At 44.7% G+C, this 25760-nt stretch overlaps 1 protein-coding gene across 7 annotated transcripts in view; it reads right to left on the bottom strand.

The window, feature by feature from the left end:
• Positions 1-25760, bottom strand: part of RREB1 (ras responsive element binding protein 1) — a 144880-nt gene that overhangs the window by 13100 nt on the left and 106020 nt on the right. For all 7 annotated transcript variants that reach the window (XM_090039330.1, XM_090039329.1, XM_090039326.1 and 4 more), the window contains 2 exons: positions 23438-23627; positions 15730-18475 (listed from right to left, as the gene is read on the bottom strand). In XM_090039330.1, the coding sequence (XP_089895456.1) occupies positions 15730-18475; positions 23438-23627 (2936 nt within the window). The remainder of the gene's footprint in view (positions 1-15729; positions 18476-23437; positions 23628-25760) is intronic.

A 25760-nucleotide genomic window follows, 5' to 3' on the forward strand; every position in this document is an offset into this window, starting at 1 on the left:
ACCCCAGAAAGAAGTAGTCTCCAAAAGGGGCTGGACCCTGAAATGTTCCATTTTGGTTGGAAAAAATACCCACCCAGCCATACTGCAGTTAACCTATACATGTGAACACAGGGACACAAGGTAATTTACTGAGCCTCCTTCCTTTTTTCCCCCTCAGCTCTACTTTTCTTCCTTTATCTTGACACCTTCATTTTTAGCATTGCCTTCCACTACTTTCTTTTTTATGTGTTTTCCACATTTCAGTTCGTTTCCTACCCAAACTCTGATCTATTTGAATGTTTTGTTTCTTTCTTTACCCCTTCATCCTCCCCACTCCACACCCCATGTCTCTTGGGTCAAGGGCAGGGTGGGGATGATGAGCCCATGATCAAAGTCTTAAATACAGGACAACTAATCCCAAGGGTGAGTAGATTATATTTAAAGGAGTCACCTTACAAGCATGGGTAGTTGATGGGTGTGAGGGGGCCAGGACCCTGAGGGGCCCGGCCCGAGCGGGGAATCCCGGAGTTCCACCCCGCTTCCGGGTCCGGGCCCGGAAGCCGGGCAGGGAACTTAAGGTTTCCCAGAACTGGAACTGCGCCAACGCGGGACCGGCAAGGGGAGATAAAAAGGAACCGCCTACCCTGAGCAGGGGAGGACGGAGGCTCCGGCGGGAGCCTGTCGCGGAGTCGGGAGCTGAGAGGCCGAGAGCCGCGGAGCCGGGAGCTGCGGAGCCGGGAGCGGCGAGGCCGGGAGCGGCGGAGGCAGGTACAGCCGCACCACGTGCCACGCGGCGGGAGCCGGCAGCGGCGAGGCCAGGAGCCGGGGAGCCGGCGGCGGCGAAGCCGGGAGCCGGAGGTCCAGAGGCAGCTGGGCCGGGTGCGGTAAAGCCGGGAGCCGGGCGGCAAGGACCGGCGGCAGTGAGGCCGGCCGCCACGAAGCCAGGAGCGGCACAGCACCAGCCAGCAAGGCCGGAGGCGGCGGAGCCAGGGGGCGCAGCAGGCCCCGAAGAGACAGAGGTATAAAAGGGACCGGTGGCCGTTGCACCGGAGGAAGCCGGGAAGGGAGGCTGGGTTGGAGGGACCCTCCTCCGGCGGCTGCGGGCCGCTTGGCCGCGGGGAAGACCCGCGGGCAGGGGGGGCAGAGTTGTAGTTCCCCCGGGTCAAGAGAGTGAGACCCTGAGGTAGAGACGCCCCAGGACGAGTGGAGCGATCAGCACCAGGGAGACTAGGTGCTGATAGGACTCCTGGTGAGGGCCCAGCAGTGGGGGGGTACCCTCCCACTGCGGAGCTAGGACGAAGACAAGGGAGCCCTAACGGAGGCTCCCCACCCGGAGGACCGGGCGAGGGTGTACGGGAGGAGGAGCCCTCAGGACCCCTGGACCTTGGAGGTACTGTACCCCATGTGGACCGCCAGCTTCCCGGCAAGGGTGAACCCCCATATTTCCATCAAGTCGTGGCAGGCAAGAGCGGCGAAGCGGGACGGTCCAACGCGTACCCCTCCTCTCCAGGGGACATCCGGGGATCAGGGTCCTACGGTAAGTGGCCCCCCCCCATCCCCTTACAACGGGGAAGACCTTGTAAGCGTGAGTAAACAGCTGATCAAGCTAGGCAAATTTGCAGTTCCAAGACTGAGTCCAGTCACAGTTTTAAACATAAAAGCAAAGTAAGGAACATGTTATGAGAGAGACTGGAGCAATTCATTTTTCAACAGCTGAGCTGGACCAGCACTGTATTTTTAGGAACAATTTCACCGGTCCATTATGAAAACTCCTGCAAGTCACACAACGGCGCTTCTGGGTCCCCAGATGATCAGCTATACCCCTCGGGGTTGGCTTCCCAGCTGGCAAAGACCCCACCTTTTCTGCACAAAACCCGAATAACTGGAAATAGGTGAGACTCCAACCCTGTTCAGCCGTAGGCAATCTTGAACAGCAGCCCTTGACTGTCCTCCACTGGGGTTTTTGGCTATGGGAAACATGGCTAGCATTTCCCTCATGACAGTCAATTTACACCTAACGCAAAAGCTCCTTCATTGGAGCACAGAGGTCACAAGGCTTCTTCTCTCCAACACGTGCTTTCATCCTTTTCAAATTAATTTATTCGGTGACTGCAACAGTAGGTTGGCCCCCCGAAATTGTAGCACCTTTGTGGCTGACACTGGCTTGCCACTTGAGCACAGGCACACCTGACTAATTTTACTCGTGCTGTGCATCCCCAACTGAAGAGCTGAATTACCAGAACACACCATACACCACCAGTACCATTGCTGTATCTCTCTGGAGTCCACCCACATTGACATTTTGCTGGTGAATACACACACGCAGTATATACGTGGGCTGAGTGCTAGTGTAATTTGAAGAGATGGCTTTATTTAGCTGACAGAAAGGCTGGGTTTTGTCAGTGTAGAGCATGTGTGTGGAGAGCACACAAACTTTTGGTGACAAAAGGCAAATTCTGTTTAGCGTAGACAGCAGTATCATATAAACAAGGCCTAAACTGGTAGAGGGTCTTGGCCGAGCCTTCTGAGCCTGAATGAGAAACACCCAAGAAGCAATCCAATTCACCTGAAGGCTGTCATTACAGTTCCCAAGACAAACGTCCTAAATTCACTATGTTTCTTAAATTGCCACTTGGTACAACAGACTTGAAGGGGTGATGAGTGGAGCAAAGATTTTGTGTCTTTTTCTCTCTTTCCATCATTCATTTACTCATGTTTGTAAAGCCCTTTCTAATCAGATAAAAGGCATTGTTCCCCCATGAACAAGCATGCGTTTTTTGGCAACCCAAGGCCTATCTTCAATATATAATATTAACAAATGTTAGTACAGCGGTTCTCAGCATTTTTAGACTGAAAGTACCGCCACACTGACTGGAGGCACCCCTCAATAAATCTGAGTCACTCCTTGGAAAATACCAGCTCTTCATTTTCTTTTTTTTTTTTTTTACTAGAGAAAAATAATAGATCAGATTTTTTGTTGTTGTTGCAAAAGCTCAGAAAGACTGCAACTATGGCTTTCTATTTGAAATCTCTGGGTTTATCCTGTGAATCGTGTGTAAACCAAACAGTGCTACCGTTGTGCGGCCCACCCTGCATCACCCCTGAAAGGATCAAGATTGAGAATCACTGTGTTAGTTCTTGAGGACAGGGACCATCTCTAATCTGGTATCCACTTAACACAGACCAAAAGAAAAATAAAACCCCTCACAAAACCCACCACACAATCAAAATTTCAATCAGCCACAGCTAGAGTGGAAAGAAGGACTAGTGTAATGTAACTCCCTTTCACCATCTAAAATGAAGCAGGCAGGCCTACTTCAGATATTCCTCCACAATTTCAGAGGTGGCACCAGAAAGTCGATGCACTACTTAACCACAATACCAGCCCTAATGCTGGTTCTGTGCAACATGTAAACCAATGATGGTACCTTCAGACAACCCCAGAGAGAGAAAACAAGGTTGAAAAGCTGAACAAAGGAAGAGGAAGATAGTGAATATGCAGCAAGTGAACAAAACCTATTTACTGCCTCTTAATCGCTATCTCCAAAAATATGCACTTCCCAGGAGGCACCACCCAATGTAATACATCTCAAGGACTGTGAATCTTGCAACTTTAAGGACTTCTCTCTCTTGCATAAAGGACATTGCTACACATTTGTAACATTTAAAACCAAACCCCTTTATTTAACGCTTAAGAAAGAAAATTTGCTTTTATTGAGATCTATTTGCACACCATGTTCTAGAGTTCAGCTGCTTCTGCCCAATTGAGACATATTACTTAAACATTTTTTGTTATGTTACAATATGTTTTCACTCTCAACTAAAAACGGTGGTGTAATCTGTTTTTTTCATTACTATAATCATAATCTTCTGAGAGCATCTGAAAATGGAACGTTTCAGTCAAAATGAGGACTTTTTTGGATGATGAAAATGAAAAAAGGGGGTGTGCATATTAACAAATGAAAAGAGGAATCACTGTTGTACAAAAAACAAGAGGTTAAAAGTTAGTGGTTGATACCAGAAAATGCTGGTATAGTCAGTCCCAAAATAAACAGAAACCCGTCACAAAGACTTCTCAAAACTGGAGTGGACAAAAGAGTAAAATTAACACCGAAGGAACAATACGTGATGCTACCAGCAGTAAAAACTAGATGTTCTATTCTAATACTCCAGCTACAGTAACAACCACCACTGATTAACTTCTATGGTACTCAACTAATACCATACACAAGACAGCAACTTTTCTTTTATGGTGTAAGCAGCATCCACTAGATGGCATCGTTCTAGTATATTTTGTGTTTTCTTTTTTAATTGGACGCACAAAGCATAGTTTCTAGTTCCATGTTGCAGCAAACTAAGTTAATTTAATACAAGCTTTGAAGCGATTCTTCCCTTATTTTCTGAAATTATACTGCTAATCTCCCTATTATGCCCAGCTGCTTTTAATAGGATTCATGCACGTTAGAAATAGAGAGCTCACATTTGAGGGGTTCCATTAGAATCTTAAAACCTCTCCAACTATCAAAAAATTTCAAAAGCATAAAAAGGAAAAGTGCAATTAATTCAAATAAAACTAAATCATTCATTTAGAAGGCACACAAGAAATGCCTAATTCTAAAAAAAATATTAAATATACTATGCTACACTACACAACTGGTAAAAAAACAAACACAACAAAAACCAGAAGCCACCACCTTGCTCCTCCTCTGACACAAATTCTGCTCTTGCTTGGTCTCTGGTCACATGAACAGCCATTATTCCCATGAGAAATCCTATTAGCCAACTTGAGATGGAGGCCACAGAGTACACTTAAAAAATGGAACTCAGCATCTGAATGGGGGGGAAGGAAGGGAGGGCTTATACCATTGCTGCAACACTAAAATTATCTTGTCTAGTCAAGGCCTGAGTAATGTCAGGACTGATCACAGAGGTGGGGATGTCTAAGCACTGATGAATTTTGCAAAACGCTGTTTGGCAAGATTTGTTTTTAAATAGTTGCTTTATAAATATTTGCCTAGTTACTCATGGTAGTAATTCCCAACTTCCTCACAAGAGGGACCTCTCAGTCCCAGATCCACACCTCCCCTGCATCAACTGGGAGACTAGCACTGGGAAAAAACGAAGAGGAAAATAAAGTTGCTTTGACACAATGGATCCAGGTGTTTCACTGTACTCTTCCACATTTTACCTCTGTGTATTTCCTCTCTCTGGGTACTGGGCTTCATTTTTAGTGCACTATGCCTAAGTTTGACTTTGCCACTTCTCACCTGCACCGCTGTGGTTTTCTTCATCTATATGGTGCATTTATTCTTTATTTCTAAATGCTGTGGATAGACCACTTTCTCTTGCTTCATGAAGCAGAAATATACATGTGCCCTGTGACTTTCACAGACTCCCTCTCCACCCATATCTGCTATAAAAGTTGCCACCCTAGTCTTTAAAATCTCCCTACTGAATTGCACAGCTTTTCAAACACCATTTCCTGGCTTTGTATCTCACCTTAAACCTTACCGCTTTGTCTTAGATCCGGGGTGGACAATTATTTTGGCCAGAGGGCTGCTTACTGAGTTTTGGCAAGCCATTGAGGGCCGCATGACAGGCAGCCAGGGGCAGATAAATATAAATTTTCTAAATTTTTTAGGGGCCCCACGGGCTGGACAGAGTGGCCTGGTGGGCCACATCCAGCCCACAGGCCACATTTTGTCTACCCCTGCCTTGGATCATAACTGTAGCTCAGCCACAACCCAAACATCTCCTCTTCCCTTTCCTTTCACTGCATGATGAAACTTGTACTAGCAGTCACTGGCTAATGAGATCCACCTTTCTATGATAATTCATGACAATTGCAAAGTCTTCCTAGATCCCCCATTAACCACACTAGGCTATTCATGCTCCTTTTATAACAAACAAACAGAAAACATCCCAGTCTCACAGCTAGCTTAAGTGCAAACTGGAAATCTATTTAAAATTGTATTTACTTCCATCATTTGATGCTGTTTGTTTCTCTTGGACAGTGAAAGGAGACCCAATCTGGCAGCTGCTCCAGTTGGTCTGATACAGACCCTGGAGTAGCCAGAACTGCCTACCTGGCACTCAGACCAGACTGCAAGCTGTGCTGCATGCAGCAGCCACAGCAACTGCCCTGTGCCGCAGGCAGCACCTGCTTTGGGACATGGGCCACACGGTTCCTGGGATCTGTCAATAAGGCACCTGTACTGCACGCAGTGCTCACAGGCACCATATGCAGCATGCATCCCGGACTCGCTGGAGCAGACACCATGTGCAGCGTAGTTCTGGAGCTGCTGGGGCAGGCACTTAATGTGGTGCAGTGCAGCTGGGACAACCACCACAACAGTATGGCTGCTGCTCTGGCAAAACCGTGGTCCACACAACACCAGTTCCAGCTACCCTGGGGATCTGCACTGCACACAGTGCAGGTCCCAGACTGGTTGGTGCAGCTGCCAGATCAGGTATGCTGGGGGGGAAGGGAGAGGGTCCATGGGCCAGATTTGGCTCGCAGACCCACTCCATGCCATTCATTCAGCTCACAGGGCCAAGTGAGTTTGACACCCATGTCTTAGAGTAACTAGCATGAACTGATACAAACAACATAAAAACAACTTTATGTCATCTAGACAGAGACCTAAGCTACCTCAATGGTCTTCTGAATGTCACTTAAAACACTTTGGTTTACATGACCCTGGCTAGCCAAACTGTGTTAGAAGCCTCTGGTTATAACCAGGTGTAAAAACCTCAAGTTGTATTTTTTTAATTCAATTGCCAGGACAGAATATATGAACTTTCAGATCCCTTCTGCAGAGTTTTATTCCATCAGCGTCACATTATAAAAAGATCAAGGAGGCTTTATGTTATAAGTACGGTTTGCCTGTATAATCAAGATTAAGTCATATTACACCCAAAATACCCACATGGGCTACAGCCGTGTAAGGTAAGGGCTGTAAACATGGTTATAAAATACAACTTAGCCCCATCACGACAGGCAAGATCAACATCACGTTATGGCATGTTCCTATCATGCCATACTAGTACTTAGATCTATACTCCTCCATTTAGAAAGGGATTCATATTCTGATCTCTTTCATTACAGTACAACCCCACTTTATCAAACCAAGGCTTCACAAACCCTGGAAATCCTCATGTAAAGGGGACTTCAGAAAAATGAGAATGATCTGAGGCATACTGATGTGCTCATTGGTTAAACTAGGTTTCAGTGTAATGGGGCTGATTTGTAACTTTCATTACTCTTATAATCAAAGCCATGTCCCTTCTGCTGCTTTTAAATTAACTACTTCAACAAATCTTCTATGAAAACCTACTCAAACCACTCCTGATTCAAGAAGTCTCTCTTTGAAGTGCATACGTACTTTACAACAAAGGCTCAATCGTGCAAACTACAAACAGCAGCATACTGAACAGTGTTCAGGCAGGAGACTCATACAACCATCTGCTGGGCTTCCCTCTTAGATCTGTCTATCCTATTTAGAATATGCAGAAAAACCAAGTAATTGCAATAATCCTTGTTTCTATCACCTTGTCCTCTTCTGATTAAACCCTATTCTACTCTTGGAAAAAAACTTGTGTCTTGTGTCATTCAGCAATGAATTAGCTTTGTTTTCTCTGCAGTCTCTAATCAAATTAACAAAAGTTGCCTTAGTTTTCTGAACAACCTGAAAAAGAACTACCTGTGCTATCATGAGATCCACCAGCCCCTTCTTTAGGGCTGGGAAATAAGCCTGTTTCTTCTCAGAGAACAGTTGGCAACTCCATGTTTGCGCAACTGGTGGCGTTCACAGTTCTATTTGGTAGAAAAGAAGACATCACATTTTTGATAGAAGTGTTTCTGGCCTAAAGCAAGAAAAATAAATATATACTTATCTGTCTTCCTAAGATGCACTAAGACTCCTTTCTTCTTTTTCAAAACATTTTGTCATTAATGTAGGGGAAAAATAACTGTTGCAATTAGAACTCCATCCTACCTTGCCTGAATGGAAAATATTCCCTCTCACCTCCATAACATCAAAGAAAAAACTATTACAACATGCAAGTTCTAAACTACAGTGGAAGGATCTATTCTTGTGCATCTGTCCCTATATGTGTAGACCTGATGCAACATTCATCATTCACAACCTCATTGGATACAATCTTTTCACTGATTTCAACAGGATCTAGATTAGACCACATGCAAATAGCAATCATCATCTCCCTATAAGAACATGTTTTACATGTCTGTCTTAAACCTAACAGCTAGAACAACCAAAAAAAAACAAGTACAGAAAGTATAAATAGTTGACATGAAAGCAAATGCCAGGCAATGAAGTCAGAAAAATGTGTGTGGCAGGTACTTCTATGATCAAGAAAGTGGTGAAGGAGGAACACAGGTACAAAAAAGCAAAAGACAACCTCTCCTTGACAGGATGCTACTGGTACCTCCCACATTTCATCTTACACAAGCTGGGACTTTATGTTAATTAGCATCAGAAATTGTATCCAGGAGTCATGTGTGCTTTAAGCAACCCCAAGTCTCCCTAGAGTGGCAGGCCTATGGCTCTCTTATGAACAAGATTTCTCAATCTTGTCCAGTTCAAATTCAGCAATTTTGAATCATAGAAAATTAAGGTTGGAAAGGACCTCAGGATGTCATCTAGTCTAACCCCCTGCTCAGACAGGGCCATCCTCCACTAGATTATCCCAGCCAAGGATGTCTACCTGGGTCTTGAAAACCTCCAAGGATGGAGAGTCCACCACCTCTCTGGGTAACCTGTTCCAGTGTTTTATTACTCTCCTCATGAGGAAAATTCTTCTTAATTATCTAACCTAAACTTCCCTTGCTGCAATTTGAGACTGTTGTTCCTTGTTCTTGCAAATGCCACCACTGAAAACAGTCTAGCACTCTAGCTCTATCTTCTTTCAAACCCCCTTCAGGTAGTTGAAGGCTGCTATTAAATCCCTTCTCAGTCTCCTCTTCTCTAGACTAAATAAGCCTAGTTCCTTCAGTCTCTCCTCCAGAAGTCATGTTCCCCAGTCCCCTCAGTGTTTTTATTGCCCTCTGCTGGACTCTCCAACTTGTCCATATCCTTTCTAAAGTGTGTGTGTGGGGGGGGGGGGGGGGCGCAAAACTGAACACAGGACTCCAGATGTGGCCTCATCAGTGTTGAATAGAGGGGAAGAGTCGCTTCCCTTGACCTGCTGGCAACAAACCTACCAATGCAGCCCAGTATGCCATTAGCCTTCTTGGCAACAAGGGCACACTGCTGGCTCATATTCAGCTTATTGTCTATGTAACCCCTAGGTCCTTTTCTGCAGAGCTACTGCCCAGCCAGTCAGCCCCCAGCCTGTACTGGTGCATGGGACTGTTCCGTCCCAAGTGCAGGACTTTACACTTGCCTTTGTTGAACCTCGTGAGATTTCTATTGGCCCAATCCTTCCATTTGTCTAAGTCACTCTGAATCCTAGCCCTACCCTCCAGCATATCTACTGCTCCTCCTAGCTTGGTGTCATCTGCAAACTTGCTGAAGGGGCACTCCATCCCCTCTTCCAGGTTGTTGATGAAGACACTGAACAAAACCGGCCCCAGGACTGACCCCTGAGGTACTCCACTTGACACTGGCTGTCAACTAGACATTGAGCCATTGATTACTACCCTGTGAGCCTGATGCTCCAGCCAGTTTTCTATCCATCATTCATCCAGCCCGTATTTCCTTAGCTTGCCTGTGAGAATGTTGTGGGAGACTGCATCAAAAGGTACACCACATCCACCGGTCTCCCTACATCCACAGAGCCAGTCACCTCGTGACAGAAGGCCATCAGGGTAGTCGGGCATGACTTGCCCTTGGTGAATCCATGCTGACTGTTCCTAATCACCTTCTTCTCCAAGTGCTTAGAAATGGATTCCTTGAGGATCTGCTCCATGATTTTTCCAGGGACTGAGGTGAGGCTGACTGGTCTGTAGTTACCTGGATCATTCTTTTCCCCTTTCTTAAATATTAGCGCTATATTGCCTGGTATTGCTTTCTGCAGGCTGCTGAGCAGCTATCTTACAGCTGACTTCCCTAGCAAGCCAGCTACTACCTTTGACACTTCAAATACCATCCTATTCTCCAATTCTGGATGATACCCATTGTTCATGAGAGTAAAAACCAAGAAGCCAAAGCTAAGCAAAGGCCCCCTCCCATTAGCCCAGCTCTTTGCTAAGTTTTTTTGTATACATGCAGCTTTCACAATTGGTAACTTATCACCAATGTCTCAGGTCAGACTCTTGACTGTTTCTACCTTGGAAAGTTTTCAGAAAACCACTTGTGTACAATACAGACCAATCCATATGCAAAGCTTGTAACTGAAAGCATTCTTCTAATCCTAATGCACACACACTAGACAGAGGTCTCAAGTCCTAGATTTCTTTGTCACATACTCCATTTTTTGTCAGCGCCAAATTAATCCTCAAGAGTTAAGGACATGCCAGGTGTGTGTCTACGCCTGTCGTTAATATTAAGCAATAAACTCCAGTGCATATCACACCAGAGTTTATTACTCCCAGGCACACTGTTTGAATGTGTATCTGGGACCACAGCATGTTGAACCAAGTCAGAGCAGCCCTGGCTGGCAGGGGATCTGGTGGGGGTCAGCCTGTCAGCTCAGGGCTGCTCTGACCTAGCTCCATGTGCTGCAGAGGGTCTGGCTGTGGCACGAGGGTGCTCCAGTGTGGGGTTAGCCACCAAACAGCACTTGCACTGACGTATCCTCATGCCCCAGCCAGCCAGGTTGGCATCTACACATGCACTGCTGCGAAATAAAAAACACTCCACAGCAGGATAGTACTTGTAAATACATGTACTATCCTGCTGTGGAGTTTATTAATTTCCTGCACTCTCATAGGGCTGCACATGTAGACAGATGTTTACTATGGAGCTAATTAGTCAACTCCACAGTAAATATCTCTTGTAGCTGTGCCCTGTTTGGCCTAAGAATGGCCATATTTTGAAGTTTTAAGGAGCTTAATCTCTCCCCGTAGCTCTAAAAAAAACCAACTGAATACAAAAAATGCAGAATGTACCACGTAAGCATGTTAACAGTAATGTTTGCCTCCATATATGAAGTAAAGCATTTCCTCTAATGTATTCATTTAAAAAGCAAACTGAGCATATGTGCACTGCTCAGAGGTCTGTCCAAAATTCTACATTTTTATTCTGTTACATAGCAGGTCACATAAAGAAACTGTGTTTTGGCTTAACTGTTATTTTTTCTTGTGAGAGGCTGTTTCATGTAAATAGACATAAAATGTACTTAATTAGCTCACTATTAATGTGGTTTAACTTAGTTTGTTTTTTCCACAAAGACCATCATTACTCGGACTAAAATTCATTCAACAATGCAGAACTGATGATAATATTGACTAAGTGATGTAAAAAAACTACTGTCAAAGGTTTGACTGCTCTTAGGTAAGCCACCCTTGACACAAGTCTATTTAATCTATGAAACTATATAACAGGCACATGTTATGTATAACAGTCTTCCTTAATTTATTTATTTTTTTACAGCTGAATCAGTTTCTGGTATTTGGAAATTTACAGAATGTTTTCTTCACTGATGCCATAGGAGAAAAATGTAATTCCTATGACAAATGTAAGTTTAAGTGAGAGAATCAATTAAAAGCAAATTTTCTTCAACTTAGATTAGTAAAGCAAAGAGTTTTTAAAATCATTACTTTTTGCTTTTTTATGTTGGTCACAGATACTATATTTCTAGTCATTTTCTTGTCAAGATCATATTGGCATCTATTGTTTACAAAGTTTTCACACCAATGTTTGCTTATTGGTTTTAAAACAATGCTTCTGCTGTTAAATCAGAGCTTTCACAGAACATAAACTTTAGGTTACACCTGACCAGGCGGTGTCCTTTTGAAGACCTTTTTTAGTGGTTCTCAGTGAGGATATTACTGATTCAAAGCGTATATTGAGTAGTTTGCTTTAGCCTCTAAGGTCAAAGTGGGCTGACTATATTTCTTTTTAAACCTATTGTACTACAAATGCAAGGGAAAAAAGGAAAATTAATCATCATCATCATCAAGGCACATTTTCTTGGTTACTGAAACACAGAGGGGAAATTAGAAGGGGAAAAAACACAAGGATGAGAGCAGAAGAAGAAGAGTGAGGGCAGAAGACTAGCAAAGCAAATCCTGTGAACTAAAATCAGAATAAAAAGACCTAAAAAAGAATGAGAGAGAACAAGGCCTCAGGCATGCTCTCATGTAGCTGTACAATATACACATATAGCTTCTGTGCACTGTCAGTGCAGCATGTAGCCAGTCCATTGCAAGCTGTGGAGCAGTGACCATAAAAGAATACAACAGTGATCCTGTCTCAAGATTAATCCTTCTGGAGTAAAGTACAGGTGGGATTAGAGAGATTTGTAAATTTGAGGACATGGAGATTGTAGCGAGTACAGTTGCTAACTACATGAAGAGGGACTTGTGGATTGTGGCAGAGGAAAAAGGTACACTGGCACACATCGGGGAGAAGAGGATGATGGATGAGGAACAGAATGGGGGGGACAATGGAGAGCATTGGCACAGAGCTCCTAGGGTATGGTAAAGGAATAGGAAGGAGAAGAAAAGCATATGCTGTTTATGATTATCATTATTTTAACTGTGAGAAAAAAATGGGGGGGGGGGAGTTCATTGTAAAATGACCCTACATGCATGAATTTCCCCCAGTACTAACAATTTTAACAAATATGAGATGTAATTTTTCCAAAATTACATCTATTTAAAGCCAGTAGCTTTGTGTTAATCTGCACATCCCAATTTAATGTTTACAATGATAAGCCTTTTTCTCCTGAGAACACTCCTTTGTTAAGCTTTCTTGATAATGCAAACACTTTATGTATGAGCCTGGGGAAAAAAAACACCACATAAATAATAAATGGGAAGAGATCATTTACCACTCTTCCTATTAAAAGGACCCATACTACTTGTTTTCCAACAAACAGTTTTAGGGTTTAAACAGGGGAAAGATGTGTTACTCAGCTGAACTGATGCGACCGTTTCATCTGTCCAGCCTTATACTGGTATAAGTGGAGCTACACCTAAATTAAATCATTTTGAAGTTACAGCAGTTGAGCTCCACTTACACCTGTGTAGAAGCAAACAGATAAACCATTTATATTTGAACAGCGTAATCTACAGTAAACTGGTATAATTTACAACCAACATTATAGTTTAATTTGGTCACACCAGAAGCACTGACATTTAGGAGGATGGTCAAAGCAGATGCAGTGAGTGGTTAAAGCGAGCCAGGACTGGGGCTGGTAGGTGGGGCTTAAAACTATAACACAAAGGAAACTCCCCCCAACTCTTCCAACATAAAACTGTCAAGTGATTCCAAGCAGGGACTGGGTATCAAGGTGAATAAAAAAAAATATTCCCAGTTTTCATTACAAGAATGCTAAACAGAACTGCTGTTTTTCCTGACTTTTTTTAAACATTTAAACAGAGTTATCTAGCAAAGCAAGGAGCTGGGAGCTGAAAAGGCCCTGGGGGAAAAGAATGCAACAGGCACAGTGCTTGAGGAAACGTTCCTTCCTCACACTCTACTTAATCATATGCAACTCCATCAAAAAAAAAACCTTTGGATTGCACAGATTACGGTACTATTGTACTTCCTCTGCAGCATTCCTCTCTTCGGTACTTCTCACATATGGCTCCACACAACTTCTGAGCACTTACAGCTTATTTCTGCAGTGCTGCCTTTCCGAACAGCACTGCATTTACCTAAAGGCCTCAACTCTCCAGCATGAGAAATCTTGTCCAGCTGGTGTTTTAAGCCCCCTCCCTCCTGCATCCCCCATGCAGATACACCAAAGTCTTTGTACTGGGGCCAGCCCTTCATTTAGATACAGTGTGCAGGCATTACACCAGGACGAGCTGCATCACGCCACAGTGCAACTCTACAGGCAGCACAACTTACCATTACAAAAACCTCAGTGTTGATGAAGCTGGACTGTGCTAGGTTGAATCTAAATTGATTGCTGAAAGTCCTGCACAATTAGAGTAATGCCATGAGCCAAGTGACAGTCCCGCAAAGCTCTGCTGGGAGGTTACCCCAGTGAATGGATCAGTCGCCAGCAACCAACCTGGCTACACCCTTGCAACCACTGAGGACAGATGACCCAAGCAGCTGTTTCAACTGATGGAGCCTTTCCTCATCTCAGTTACTGTTGTTCCTCCTGGTCTACGCAGAGTTATATCGCAGACAGCTGCCCTCGTGGCTGGCTACTGACAGGTAGAAGCAGGTCCCCAATGAAGGCAAAACCCAAACATACAGTGTTTTCCTTCTCACGCAAGATACTTCCTCTTCACTAAGCATACCATTCCTTCTTCAGAGGGTGCACATTTAGAAGATAATTGAATTAAACTAACAGTTACCTCAGAAAATCACTAAAAGCTAGCTGTGTGCTTAGCCAGATGAAGCAATCTGCTTTACACCAGGCAAAAAACAATAGCCTTGCTATTACACAGATATTCTGCAAATTATGAGCTCATATCACTCAAAAGTGGACGGTAACCAGGATTACTCCATGGGTCAGATTCTCTTTAAAACTCTTAACAAACTTCTACTTTGTTGCTTTCCTTTCATTAGGTTCAGTGATTTTAGTGCCTAAACGCTGGCACCTTTCCAAAAGCTGAGGCTAACTGATGTACCTCCTTTATAAACCTACTGCATCTTGTTAATACACGTGGCATTCCCACTAGCTACAGCAATACCTACCAGCGTCCCGCATTCTTACTCTTTTTGATGCCAGGAATTGAGAGGCAAATGCCAAGAACTTAAAAACTATTATTTCTCCTCTCTAAGTAAAAGTCAGAAAAAGACTAAATGTCATTGACTGAAACTTCATTTCTCTTCTTAAACTGGATTAAGCATTATTTACTAATTACTAATTGGAATTACCAATGACTGTTTTCTATTAATTATTTTACTGCAATTTTACCTGAAAATGGAACGTAAAACTATTTCCTACAATATGATTTACAAATAGAAGAGTCGCCTCAAAATGCCCTTCATTCATTACAGTTAAATGTTAAAGTTATGTTACACCGCAACAAAATATTTTAAAAGTCTCAAGAAAACCCTCATGCTTCAGGGCAAAAGCCAGTTTCTGAGTGGCTAGGGTTAAGACGAAACCTCCCCTAAGGCAGGCTATTATTTGGTTGATCGTTATAGTGTTTCTTGGGCCTTCCTCTGAAGCATTAGGCCCTGAGCACTGTGTGTGACCATTTCATTGATCCAGCCTGGTATTTTACGACCCTGTTCTGCTACAGGTTTACGTTTCTTTGCTCTCCATTTTAAGCATCCTTGCTGAAGCAGGCTGCCACTGAAGAAAGGCAGTCAAACAAGTAATGCGAGAATTTAAGTGATTTAGTATGTATGTTCGTCTTCAGAACAACGTCAGAATAATTGAAAACTGGAGGCCAAGCATACTGTAGAGCAGAATTTGTTTTATAATCTAAAAGGGTGGAGAGTTAAGGCAGTTGCAATATTGACGAAAATAGCACACTGTGGTGTTTTCTGGGCACAGAATAATGCTGACCACTGGGAATTCACAACACATTAAAGCTATTCAAGATTTAGAGATGGAGGAGAAAAGGAAGATACCCTTTTTTTTCCAAGTAACATGGCAGATTAATGTTCTCAGTGACTGCAATATAACTGTAGGAGCACGAGACACTCTTACCTGTGTGAGTGAGCATGTGTCGTTGCAGGGAACTTGCCCATGGAAAGACCTGGGGACAGTGAGGACAGATGATTTTTTGCAGGCAATTCAAATAAGCATTCCTTTTTCCTCTCAGCAGTTTCTCCTCCGCCATTTCCTTCTCATCTTCACTGGTTCCATTTCTGTCAACTTCTTTGAAATCATCCGTGGACTGCAGAAATGGGCTAAATTTATTAGTGTCTGTGGTAGCCAGCATCTTCTCTATGCTAGCAAACTCCCCACTTGACTCTAAGTCCACAGCACCACTCACTTTAGGCTTGTTTTTTGTTCCTTTCTTCCTACCCCTTTTTTTAGCCAAGCCAGTATCGGCACTTTCAGACTTCTCTAGACTATTTGGATCATATGCTTTCTGCGTAAGGTCACTAGGAATGCTGGAGTTTTTCTGGATGCCCGTCATCGTGGTCGCTTTTGGTTTGGAGTTCCCTGATTTATCAGACCCAGCAGAGCTGCTTGATGCTTTGGCACTGGTGTCTGTAACCTCCGTTTTCAGCAAAGCAGGAGCAGAAGACACAGAAGAAATGATCTGTGCAATGGAAGCCAGTGGCGGCAACTCTTTAGTTACAGAAGGCTTTGGCAAAAGAGGTGGCGGCTTAGGCCTCAAGGGTCGCAGCAAGGCAGAGTTGCTGAGAAGAGCTGGGGAAATGACTGGGACAGTCAAATGCAATGGACCCTTCAGTGGCTGGGAATGTTTGAGCGCTCTGTTCTCTACGCTCCCGTTGGCACTGACAGCCGGAGGGCACTGCTGACAGTTATAGGGTGTGTCGCTGTTCCCAAAAGAAGCCTGCTCTTGTTTCTTGGCTTCACTGGGGACATCATCTTTATCTTTCTTTACGGCTTTGGGAATTGACAGGTCTATGGGCTCCATGGAACAGTCATAGAGAGATAAAGGGGAGGTGCCGAACAAGTTCTCCTGCTTCACTTGCACTGCGCTCAAGTTTTTGTTCTTCTGTGAAAAGTCTAAGGGCTCATCAAAATCCATTGGGAAGGTACTTGCAGGCTCAAGTTTGACTGGAACGTGTGATGGGGCTCCCAGCAAAAAGCCATTTTGTGGTTCCAGGAATGGTGCAATAGGTTTGCAGTCCAGGTAAGTGCTGTCCTCCAGTAAAGGAGGGTCTGCCTGGTTCTCCTGAGGGCTGTAGTCGACAGCCAGGATGTAATTCTCGATCTCCTTCTCTTGCACGTGCAAGTGTTGCTTGAGGATGTGGTGGATGCAGTTTCGCTTGGCGGAGAAGGCTGTGCCACACTCCTTGCACTCAAATGGCTTCTTCTTCTGGCAGCCACTGTGAGTTCTCATGTGGATGCGGAGAGCCCGATAGTGCTTCAGGTCCTCGCCACAGAATTTGCACACAGTGTCCGGAGAACAAAAAGCATCCACCATCTCTGCCGCATTGCTGGTGACGTACTCGATGTTCTTTTCTATGTCCTTCCTGGTCACCTTGAGGTGCTTCTTGCGCAGGTGCCTCTCACAATTGGCTTTCACTGTGAAGGGGTAGTGACAAATCTTACAGATGTAAGGTCTCTCCCCGCTATGCGTCCGCAGGTGCCGAATCAGTGCTGCCTTATCAGCAGCGATGTAATCACAGATGTTACACTGGTAAGGGGAGATGCCCAAGTGAGACCGAATATGAGCCCTCAGCACCCCTGAGAAGGCAAACACCTGATCACAGAAGCGGCACGGATACAAGACTTTCCTCATTGCTGGTGCCTTCTTGTTTGCTGCCCCTGCAATGATGGCCTTAAGGTCCCCTTCAGTTACCTCTTGCTTGATCTTGGCATCCATGTTCAAAGGCAAAAGGGCTTCTATGATACTGTCTTGTTCCAGCTGTGTTTTCAGCTCATGTTGACTTAAAGACTCTGCCTTGGACTGGAGGAGCAACTGAGAAGAAATAGATTTCGTTCCCAGTTTAGACTGTGTCAGGTGAAAGTTGGAAGCAGACTCCACAGAGTTTTTGATCAGCCTCAGAGGTGGTGGGGGAAGGCTTGGACTGATGCACCCTGGTGAGGCTTGCTGTGCGCTGATCAGTGGAGGAGGTGTAGAGGTTGCAACAACTGTTCGCGGAGTTACCAAGGGCTTTGGCTTCAGTGGCGGCATATGCTTGAAAATAGACTGTCCAGGGGCAGACGGTGCCTTAGAAAGCGGCGGAAGACTTATCTGAGGAGAAGCTGAAGAAGCCATCTTCAAAATCTGCTGAATGTCAGCCAGTTCAATAGCAGATTCGTTGGAAATGGGTTTTACCACAATACTGCTGTCAGGCTGAATGATAAAGCCCTTCTGGAAAGGCTGCAGAGACAGGAGCTTCACGTTCTCTTTTGTAGGCGGAAGGACTGAAAACGAACTTCCCATGGAAGTGGCTTCCAAAGGAGACATGCTGAGCAGGCCTGTGCTGCCAGGGTCCTGAGGTAGGTTACTCTTCAGTGTTCTGAGCTGCATTTCTTGGACCTCATCTTGCATATCCTCCTCCTGCTTGTCAGGCTTGATGTCTTTGGTGTACTGTAGGCCCAAGGACTCCATGAAGACTTTCTGGTCTGGGTTCTCACTAGCTGGGCTCATCAACTCTGGCTTGTGATTTTCTTTTCCCTGATCTGCTGTGTGGGTTTCTTTGTGCAGCTTGAGTGCTGGGAGCATGGGGAATGCCTTGTTACAAGTCTCGCAAATATATCGATGAAATTCACTGATGCATCTTCGCAGATTCGTTTCACACCAGACCTACAAGACAATCACACAAGAAACATGACTGACCTAGTCATTGAACATTCTGCCTCAATCAAGTCTTAGATTCTTGCAGAGACAGGAAACAACTCCACTTCTCACTCCTCAAGATGCAGCCACCCTGGCACTGAAAAAGAAAGTTTATAGGATCATAGGAAAGTAGCTTACCAAAGGGAAGTTTACTGTAAGCTCTTCAGAAATTGAAGGTGATCTTTTTTTTAAAAAATCCCTTCGCATAAATAATTTACAAAAACAAATAATCTCTCAGAATTGTACAATTCATTTACTCGACAACCAGCAGGAGGAGGAGCAGTGTTAGAAACAGACAAGAGATTTAAGGCTAGGTAATATTTTCCCCCCCTAAAACGTCTCAAAAGAAAACATATTCAAATACATCTTCGTAAATGTTCATTGATAGCAGATCTACACAAGACATTTAGTGCTCAACTGACTAATCGGCTGCACAGTAAATGTCTCAGCATCTACATGTGCAGCCCTAGTAGGCTGGAGTAAACTAATTTACTCTGCAGCAGGACAGTACTTGTAAATACAAGTACTACTCTGCTGTGGAGTAAAAAATTGCAACAGCACAAGTTCAGATGCTGGAGGAGCTGGCTAGGGCACAAGGGTGCTCCAGTACAGGGGCTACCTGCCAGCTAGCCCTACACTGGAGTGCCTTCATTCCCCAGCAAGCCCCTCTGCAGCATGTTGATCTGGGGAGAGTAGTTCCAGGCTGGCAGACTAACCCCCAGGGTCCCCTGCCAGTTGGGGCTACTCCACCCAGGCTCCACATGCTGTGCATGAATAAACTGCACAGCTTATTCCTCCAGAATTAATTGCTCCCAGGTGCATGTTCAAACAGTGCATCCAGGAGCAACAAGCTCCACAGTTTATCCATGCCCCATAACTACATGTGTAGATGCGTCCAGAAAGTATAAGAGCCCAAGGACTAACTTTAAGATAGCCAGGATAACTCATGTTCTGCAAAGTTTGTGCACCAATGTTTTAAACAAGCCATCATATACATAAGCAGAGCGCCGGCAATCATTTTCAGCTAGACAGATAACTATCACTATATTAACATTATTTACATTTTGCCTATCCTAGTACACTCCATGGTTCAAGAATCAGATAAGAGAGAGGACTAAAAAAGTTTATGTTTAAAAAAAAAAAAAAAGTGTATTTATACCCCTAAATTTACCTCTCTCAACTAAAAGGGAGGTAAAACCCATGCAAAATCCTTGCAGAAATTTCAGGTTGTGTTTTTTATATCCGCTGCATAAATATGAAATTTCATGTAGATGTATAAAACAGCTATCCTCATTATATATATATATTATTTTCATAGTATGTAGGGTCGGAAGGGACCTGAGCAGATCATCAAGTCCAACCCCCTGCCATGGCAGGAAAGAGTACTGGGGTCAAATGACCCCAGCAAGGTGTTCATCCAGCCTCCTCTCAAAGACCTCCAGGGTAGGAGCCAGCACCACTTCTCTTGGAAGTTGGTTCCAGATCCTAGCCGCCCTGACAGTGAAGTAGCGCCTCCTGATGTCTAGCCTAAATCTACCCTCTGCCAACTTCTGACCATTATTCCTGGTCACTCCTGGTAGTGCTTGGGGGAACAGGGACTCTCCCAATGCCTGCTGGTCCCCTCTGACTAGTTTGTAACAGGCCACTAGATCCCCCCTCAGCCTTCTCTTCTGGAGGCTGAATAGGTTCAGGTCCCGTAGCCTCTCCTCGTAGGGCCTGCCCTGCTGCCCCCTGGTCGTGCGACTGGCCCTCCTCTGGACCCTCTCCATGTTGTCCACATCCCTCTTGAAGTGCGGCGCCCAGAACTGGACACAGTACTCCAACTGCGGCCTGACCAGTGCTGCATAGAGGGGGAGGATCACCTCCTTGGACCTGCTTGAGATGCATCTGTGGATGCACAACAAGGTGCGGTTGGCCTTCCTAACTGCATCCCCACACTGCCGGCCCTTGTTCATCTTGGCATCAATGATGACTCTAAGATCCTGTTCTGCCTCTGTACTGACAAGAAGGGAGTTCCCCAGCCTGCAGGTATGGTGCCGGTTGTTCCTCCCCAGGTGCAGCACCTTGCACTCGTCAGTGCTGAATTCCATCCTATTCTCATCCACCCACCCCTGTAACCTGTCCAGGTCTGACTGCAGCCTATTCCTCCCTTCTAGAGTGCCCACATCCCCCCACATCTTAGTGTCATCAGCAAATTTGAACAGGGTGCTTTTTACCCCCTTGTCCAAGTCACTGATGAAGATGTTGAACAGTGCAGGCCCGAGGACCAAGTCCTGGGGGACCCCACTGCCCACATCCCTCCAGGTCGAAAATGACCCATCCACCACCACCCTCTGGGTGCGGCCCTCCAGCCAGTTGGCGACCCATTTGACTGTGTAGGTGTCGACACCACAGTCCCCCCGCTTTTTAATGAGAACAGGGTGAGAGACAGTGTTGAAGGCCTTCCGAAAGTCCAGGAAGACTATGTCCACTGCTACCCCTGCATCTAAGGATTTGGCGATCTGGTCGTAGAAGGCCACCAGGTTGGTCTGACAGGACCTGCCTCTAACGAACCAGTGTTGGTTACCCCTCAACATAATCTCCTCTGCTGGTCCCTTGTGGACATGTGCCAGAATAATTCTCTTCAAAAAGCTTGCCCAGGATCAAAGTAAGACTAACTGGCCTATAGTTTCCCGGGTCCTCCTCCCTCCCCTTTTTGAAAATGGGAACCACACTGGCCCTCTTCCAGTCCTCTGACACCACACCAGAGCACCACGAGTGCTCATAAAGCCATGCCAGAGGCCCCGCAATGACCTCAGCTAATTCCCTCAGCACTGTAGGGTGGAGATCGTCCCGACCAGCTGATTTAAATACATCCAGTCCCTCCAGAAGTTCCCTAATTAGTTCCTCACTAACCCTTGGCCTAGGTTCACCTCCCCTGGGGTCTAAGGGGGGGCCAGCTGTTCCGGTACTTGCTCAGGAAAATGGACACAAAGAAATCATTAAATAAGTTAGCTTTGTCGTCTGGTGTGATGACCAGATTTCCAAGCGTGTCCTGCAGGGACCCCACATTAGCCGGTACCTTCTTTCTGCCCCCTATGTATTTAAAAAAGGACTTCTATTGTCCTTGATCCGGGAAGCTAGTCCCAGTTCGATCTCCACCTTGGCCTTCCTGACTGCCCCCCTGCATCCCCGAGCAGCCACAGTATAGTCCTCCCTGGTGATGGCCGCTCCCTTCCATTGGGTGTGCGCCTCCCTTTTAGCTAGGAGACATTCCTGGATGCTTTTGGTGAGCCATGGGGGCTTTTGTGCCCTCCTTCCTCCTTTGATCCTTCTTGGGATTACCTCCCTTTGGGCTTGGAGGATCGTCTCCTTAAGGAGCGACCACTCTTCTTGGACACCTGGCTCCCCGCCCCTCCGGGACCTCAGTGCTTCCCTGACTATTCTCCTTAGCTCACTGAAGTCCGCCCTCCTGAAATCTAGGGCTGCTGCCTTTCTGTAGGCCTTTGCCACCTTGCGCTGGATGGTGAATTCCAGCAGGTGATGATCGCTGTCGCCTACATGGTCGAGCACCTGCAGCCCCCTGACCAGGTCATCGCCAGTGGCCAGCACCAGGTCCAACAAGGATTGAAAACAGCTATGCAATAAACTGCATTATTATGAACCAAGGATTGTTACCTGCCTACTAATTCATCTTTTCCAGGGTTTACTCAAATTTTCAAATTCCTAGGTAACTTTATACAGTTGTCCTCAATTTAAAAATAATAATCTTCAGAAAAATATTCCCCACTTTCTTGTAAAACTTCCCTATCTAACTACACTAATGCAATGAACAGTCCTGTACCAGCAACAGGTTTTAGGTCTTAGATCTTATATCTTGCAACCTGGCAGAAACTGAATTAAACCTTAATCCGACTAGGCTGGAGAGATTCCAAGCGAGATGTTCACAGCACTTTGACGGTGCTGAAGTACTGAACTTCGGTCAGCACCTTTATCAACATAGGTATTTTCATTCCAGAGCCTTTTAAAAAAATACGGCAAAATTCAAGTTTTAATGGTCCTTTCCCTATGAACCATGTCCCTTTAGACTCTCAGTAACAAAGGTTTTTTTTTCTTTTTTTTTTGCTTTTAAATAAAATAAATCAAGGGATATCAACATGGTTCCCAATGAAGAATGCACAAGGATATCAGCTAGTGGACAAAATACTATAGGCACAAAAAGTTTGTGGGGAAACTCACCTCAGCTAAGAAGGTGTCATTTGCATAGAAATATGAATTTCTCAAACTCTGCTGATAAAACCCCTGCCACACCAGTATGTACCTGACATATAAAAAGGCTGAGCAAACTCATTTCACTACATACATCAGGAAAACAGCAGAGCACCTCCACACTTGAGGAAGTTGCATGATGCCCGGAAGAGTGCCAGCATCTGCTGTACCAATTCTGGCAGTGCAAATCAGCCAGTTCTGGGGCAACCATTTCTTTTATACATCCCCTGCCTCCTCACAAAGGCAGCATCCAGGACTGCTACCCCAGGCACTTCCTCTATTATACTACTGCACTCCATCTCTAGCCTGTGTCCCCTATAGGTATTTTATATGTAAAATAAAACCATGTTTGGGTGCGGGCGAGGGTGGAAATGAGGAAATGTTGGGATTAGCCTTTAACAACCGACATAGTTTTCCTTTAAAAAGATATAAAAGACATATGAAATAGCAACCTCCAGGATGTTGTTTGATATTTAAGAGTCTTTAAAGACACGCAGATGTTAGAATTAAAACAGGGTGGATGTATTCCTATAGCTTTCCATAAAAATAAAAGAAAGGAAAAGAAAAGAAAAGAAAAGAAAAGAAAAGAAAAACCTTTACACCAGTCTCCTCATGCAAGTCTTTCAGTTAATTCAAGAGATATACAGGGCAGTGATTTCAGTGACTGAAGATGCAGAATACCTGAGAAATGCGGGGGAATTTCCTACAGGAGAAGTCTGTGAATCCCAAGTCATGGAAGCCTGCTGGAATTGAAGGATTGTTCTGAATAAAAGGCTTTCCAGATAGGTCTCTCGGAAGCTGCTTGTGAATAACTGCATTATGACGCAGCAAACCCCGATGAGTACGGAAGGTAATGCAACAAATGTCACACCTGGAAAAAAAGAGGGAGAAGTTTTAAGTGGAAGGGAAATTAACATGTCTTCACACTGGATTTGGCATTTTTCCCCGTGATGACAACAACCTGTAAAGGGCAAACAAAACTGTGACAAACAAAAAGCTCAGAGGAACAAACACAATCCCTTTCTACCAGTTTCTATCTAGCAAGTTCACAGGAAGTTCAAAGAATGCACGTAAACTGAATTTAGGTAGTTTATAAGGTGGGAATCTACCCTGCCTTCTGTGAACTGAATAGCACATACAAACAGACAATGAAATGGTTGCCAAGAGAGTTTGAGACCACAGCATACTGAGGCTCTTCCTGTTGTCTCGCACGATACGTTTTGGTAGTTTTGCGCTGCATAGTTAACAGTTAAATTCTGTGCTGTAAACACTAAAAAAATCAGCATGGCGAGGAAAGAGATCAGAAGTTAAAACAACTCAATTAGCAAGCACTAGCCATCATATATTAACATTCTTTTTAATTATTCCTCAATGCAGGGGGTACTTGGACTGGGGCTACATGCGGGTGGGCAAGGACAGAGCACTGCCACCCACTACCCCATGCCACCGCCTCCCAGGAGCGGGGGAGGGGGGAGGAGGAAGGGCAGCAGCTCCCCTCTGCAGGCCGCGCAGGAGGTGGCAGGACATGGGGGAGGGTGGGGAGAAGCTCGCACACAGCCCCTGCCATTCACCACCCTGTGCCATCACATGCAAGCACCTCCCACTACGTCCAGCCGCTGCCACCCCACCCTTCCCCAGTCCGCATCCAGCCACGGCAACCCCACCCCCACCCCACCACCTTGCCCCTATCCACTCTGCCAGAAGTGTACCCAGAAGGGACACACTCCTCAAAAAAGGTTGAAAGCCCCTGCTTCAATGTGTTTTACTCAAATAGCAGTATATAAATTTGATGCAAGTGCTTATACCGCATCTAATTCTCACAGGTTTTCATAGGAGTTTGTAAGGAAATTTTGATATTAGTGAATAGCTGATTTTAAAAAGGTTCTTTAAAAAGTAGAAAATATTACTTTGGGGAAAAGATGCATGAAACAGATTAAGTATGGCAAGTCCATCTACCTGCCTATCTGTTTGTCACATACCCAGACCTTTCACATTCGATATATTCCAAAGACCTGTGAGCCAGCCCTTTTGGTGCTCACACCTTGGCAATAATTTCTTGTTTTTCTTTAAGATCTTTCCAAATTGTGTTTCATCTAGCCTTGAAGTGATTGCTGGTCTCCATATAGTATGCAAGATAGTCTAAAGGCAGCTAAATAAGAAGTTAGCTTGCTAAATAGGAACATTACAAAGCAGAATTTAGACAACATGCCACAAGTAAGCGTAAATAGCACCATGAAGGAAGAGTTCAAATTTCAGCCACTAAATAACTACTAAGCAAGCCATCCATAGTAAATTCAAATACAGACCTTTCAATTAGAAGGCATATTACTTTTATCAAAGGCACCCTGCAGCTATACCATCAACTTTGAATTAGGACACCGGTTTCACAGAAGCAAATGCCATTGAAGAGTACTTTAAACTTTACCAGTGGAATTTATTATTTGCAAAAGTACATTTAACCGTGTTTCTTGAATTCCTTCAATAGCAAGATTTTTTTGAGTAAGACAATTTTCAACAAACAGACTACATATAATTCATTTGCCCTATAGACAACTCACACATTTTTTATTAGTAGTGCTACAAATTAAATCCCATTATAATGCAATAGAATAAATTCAAAACAAATCTCAAGAGGCAAGGATTTCTTAGGGTAGTAACTTTTACTGGACCAACTGTGTAGTACAGTTAGAAAAGCTTTCAAATGCAAAACATTCTTCCTCAGAAAGTCTGTCTAACTCTACATCACAGCTGGCACAATAAAAGATATCACCCCAAGAACTCCTTGCCTCTTGCATAATTTCTGGACCATCACAGCTACATCACTCTTACACTACCCCAACTAATTTAACTCTTCTGCTCCCCAGATCTCACCCCAAGCTCGTGACAATTTTACTGAAGGCAACAGAGCTCAGTGTCAAAGAACATCCTGCAACTGGAAAGAACTGACAAAATCCTGAACCAGCCCTCCTTACCTTACCCATAACTAACTACCCCTGCTGTTCTT

The sequence above is a fragment of the Crocodylus siamensis genome, chromosome 3 (assembly GCF_052110815.1).
Source record: "Crocodylus siamensis isolate JL-2025a chromosome 3, ASM5211081v1, whole genome shotgun sequence".
Classification (NCBI taxonomy): Eukaryota; Metazoa; Chordata; order Crocodylia; family Crocodylidae; genus Crocodylus; species Crocodylus siamensis.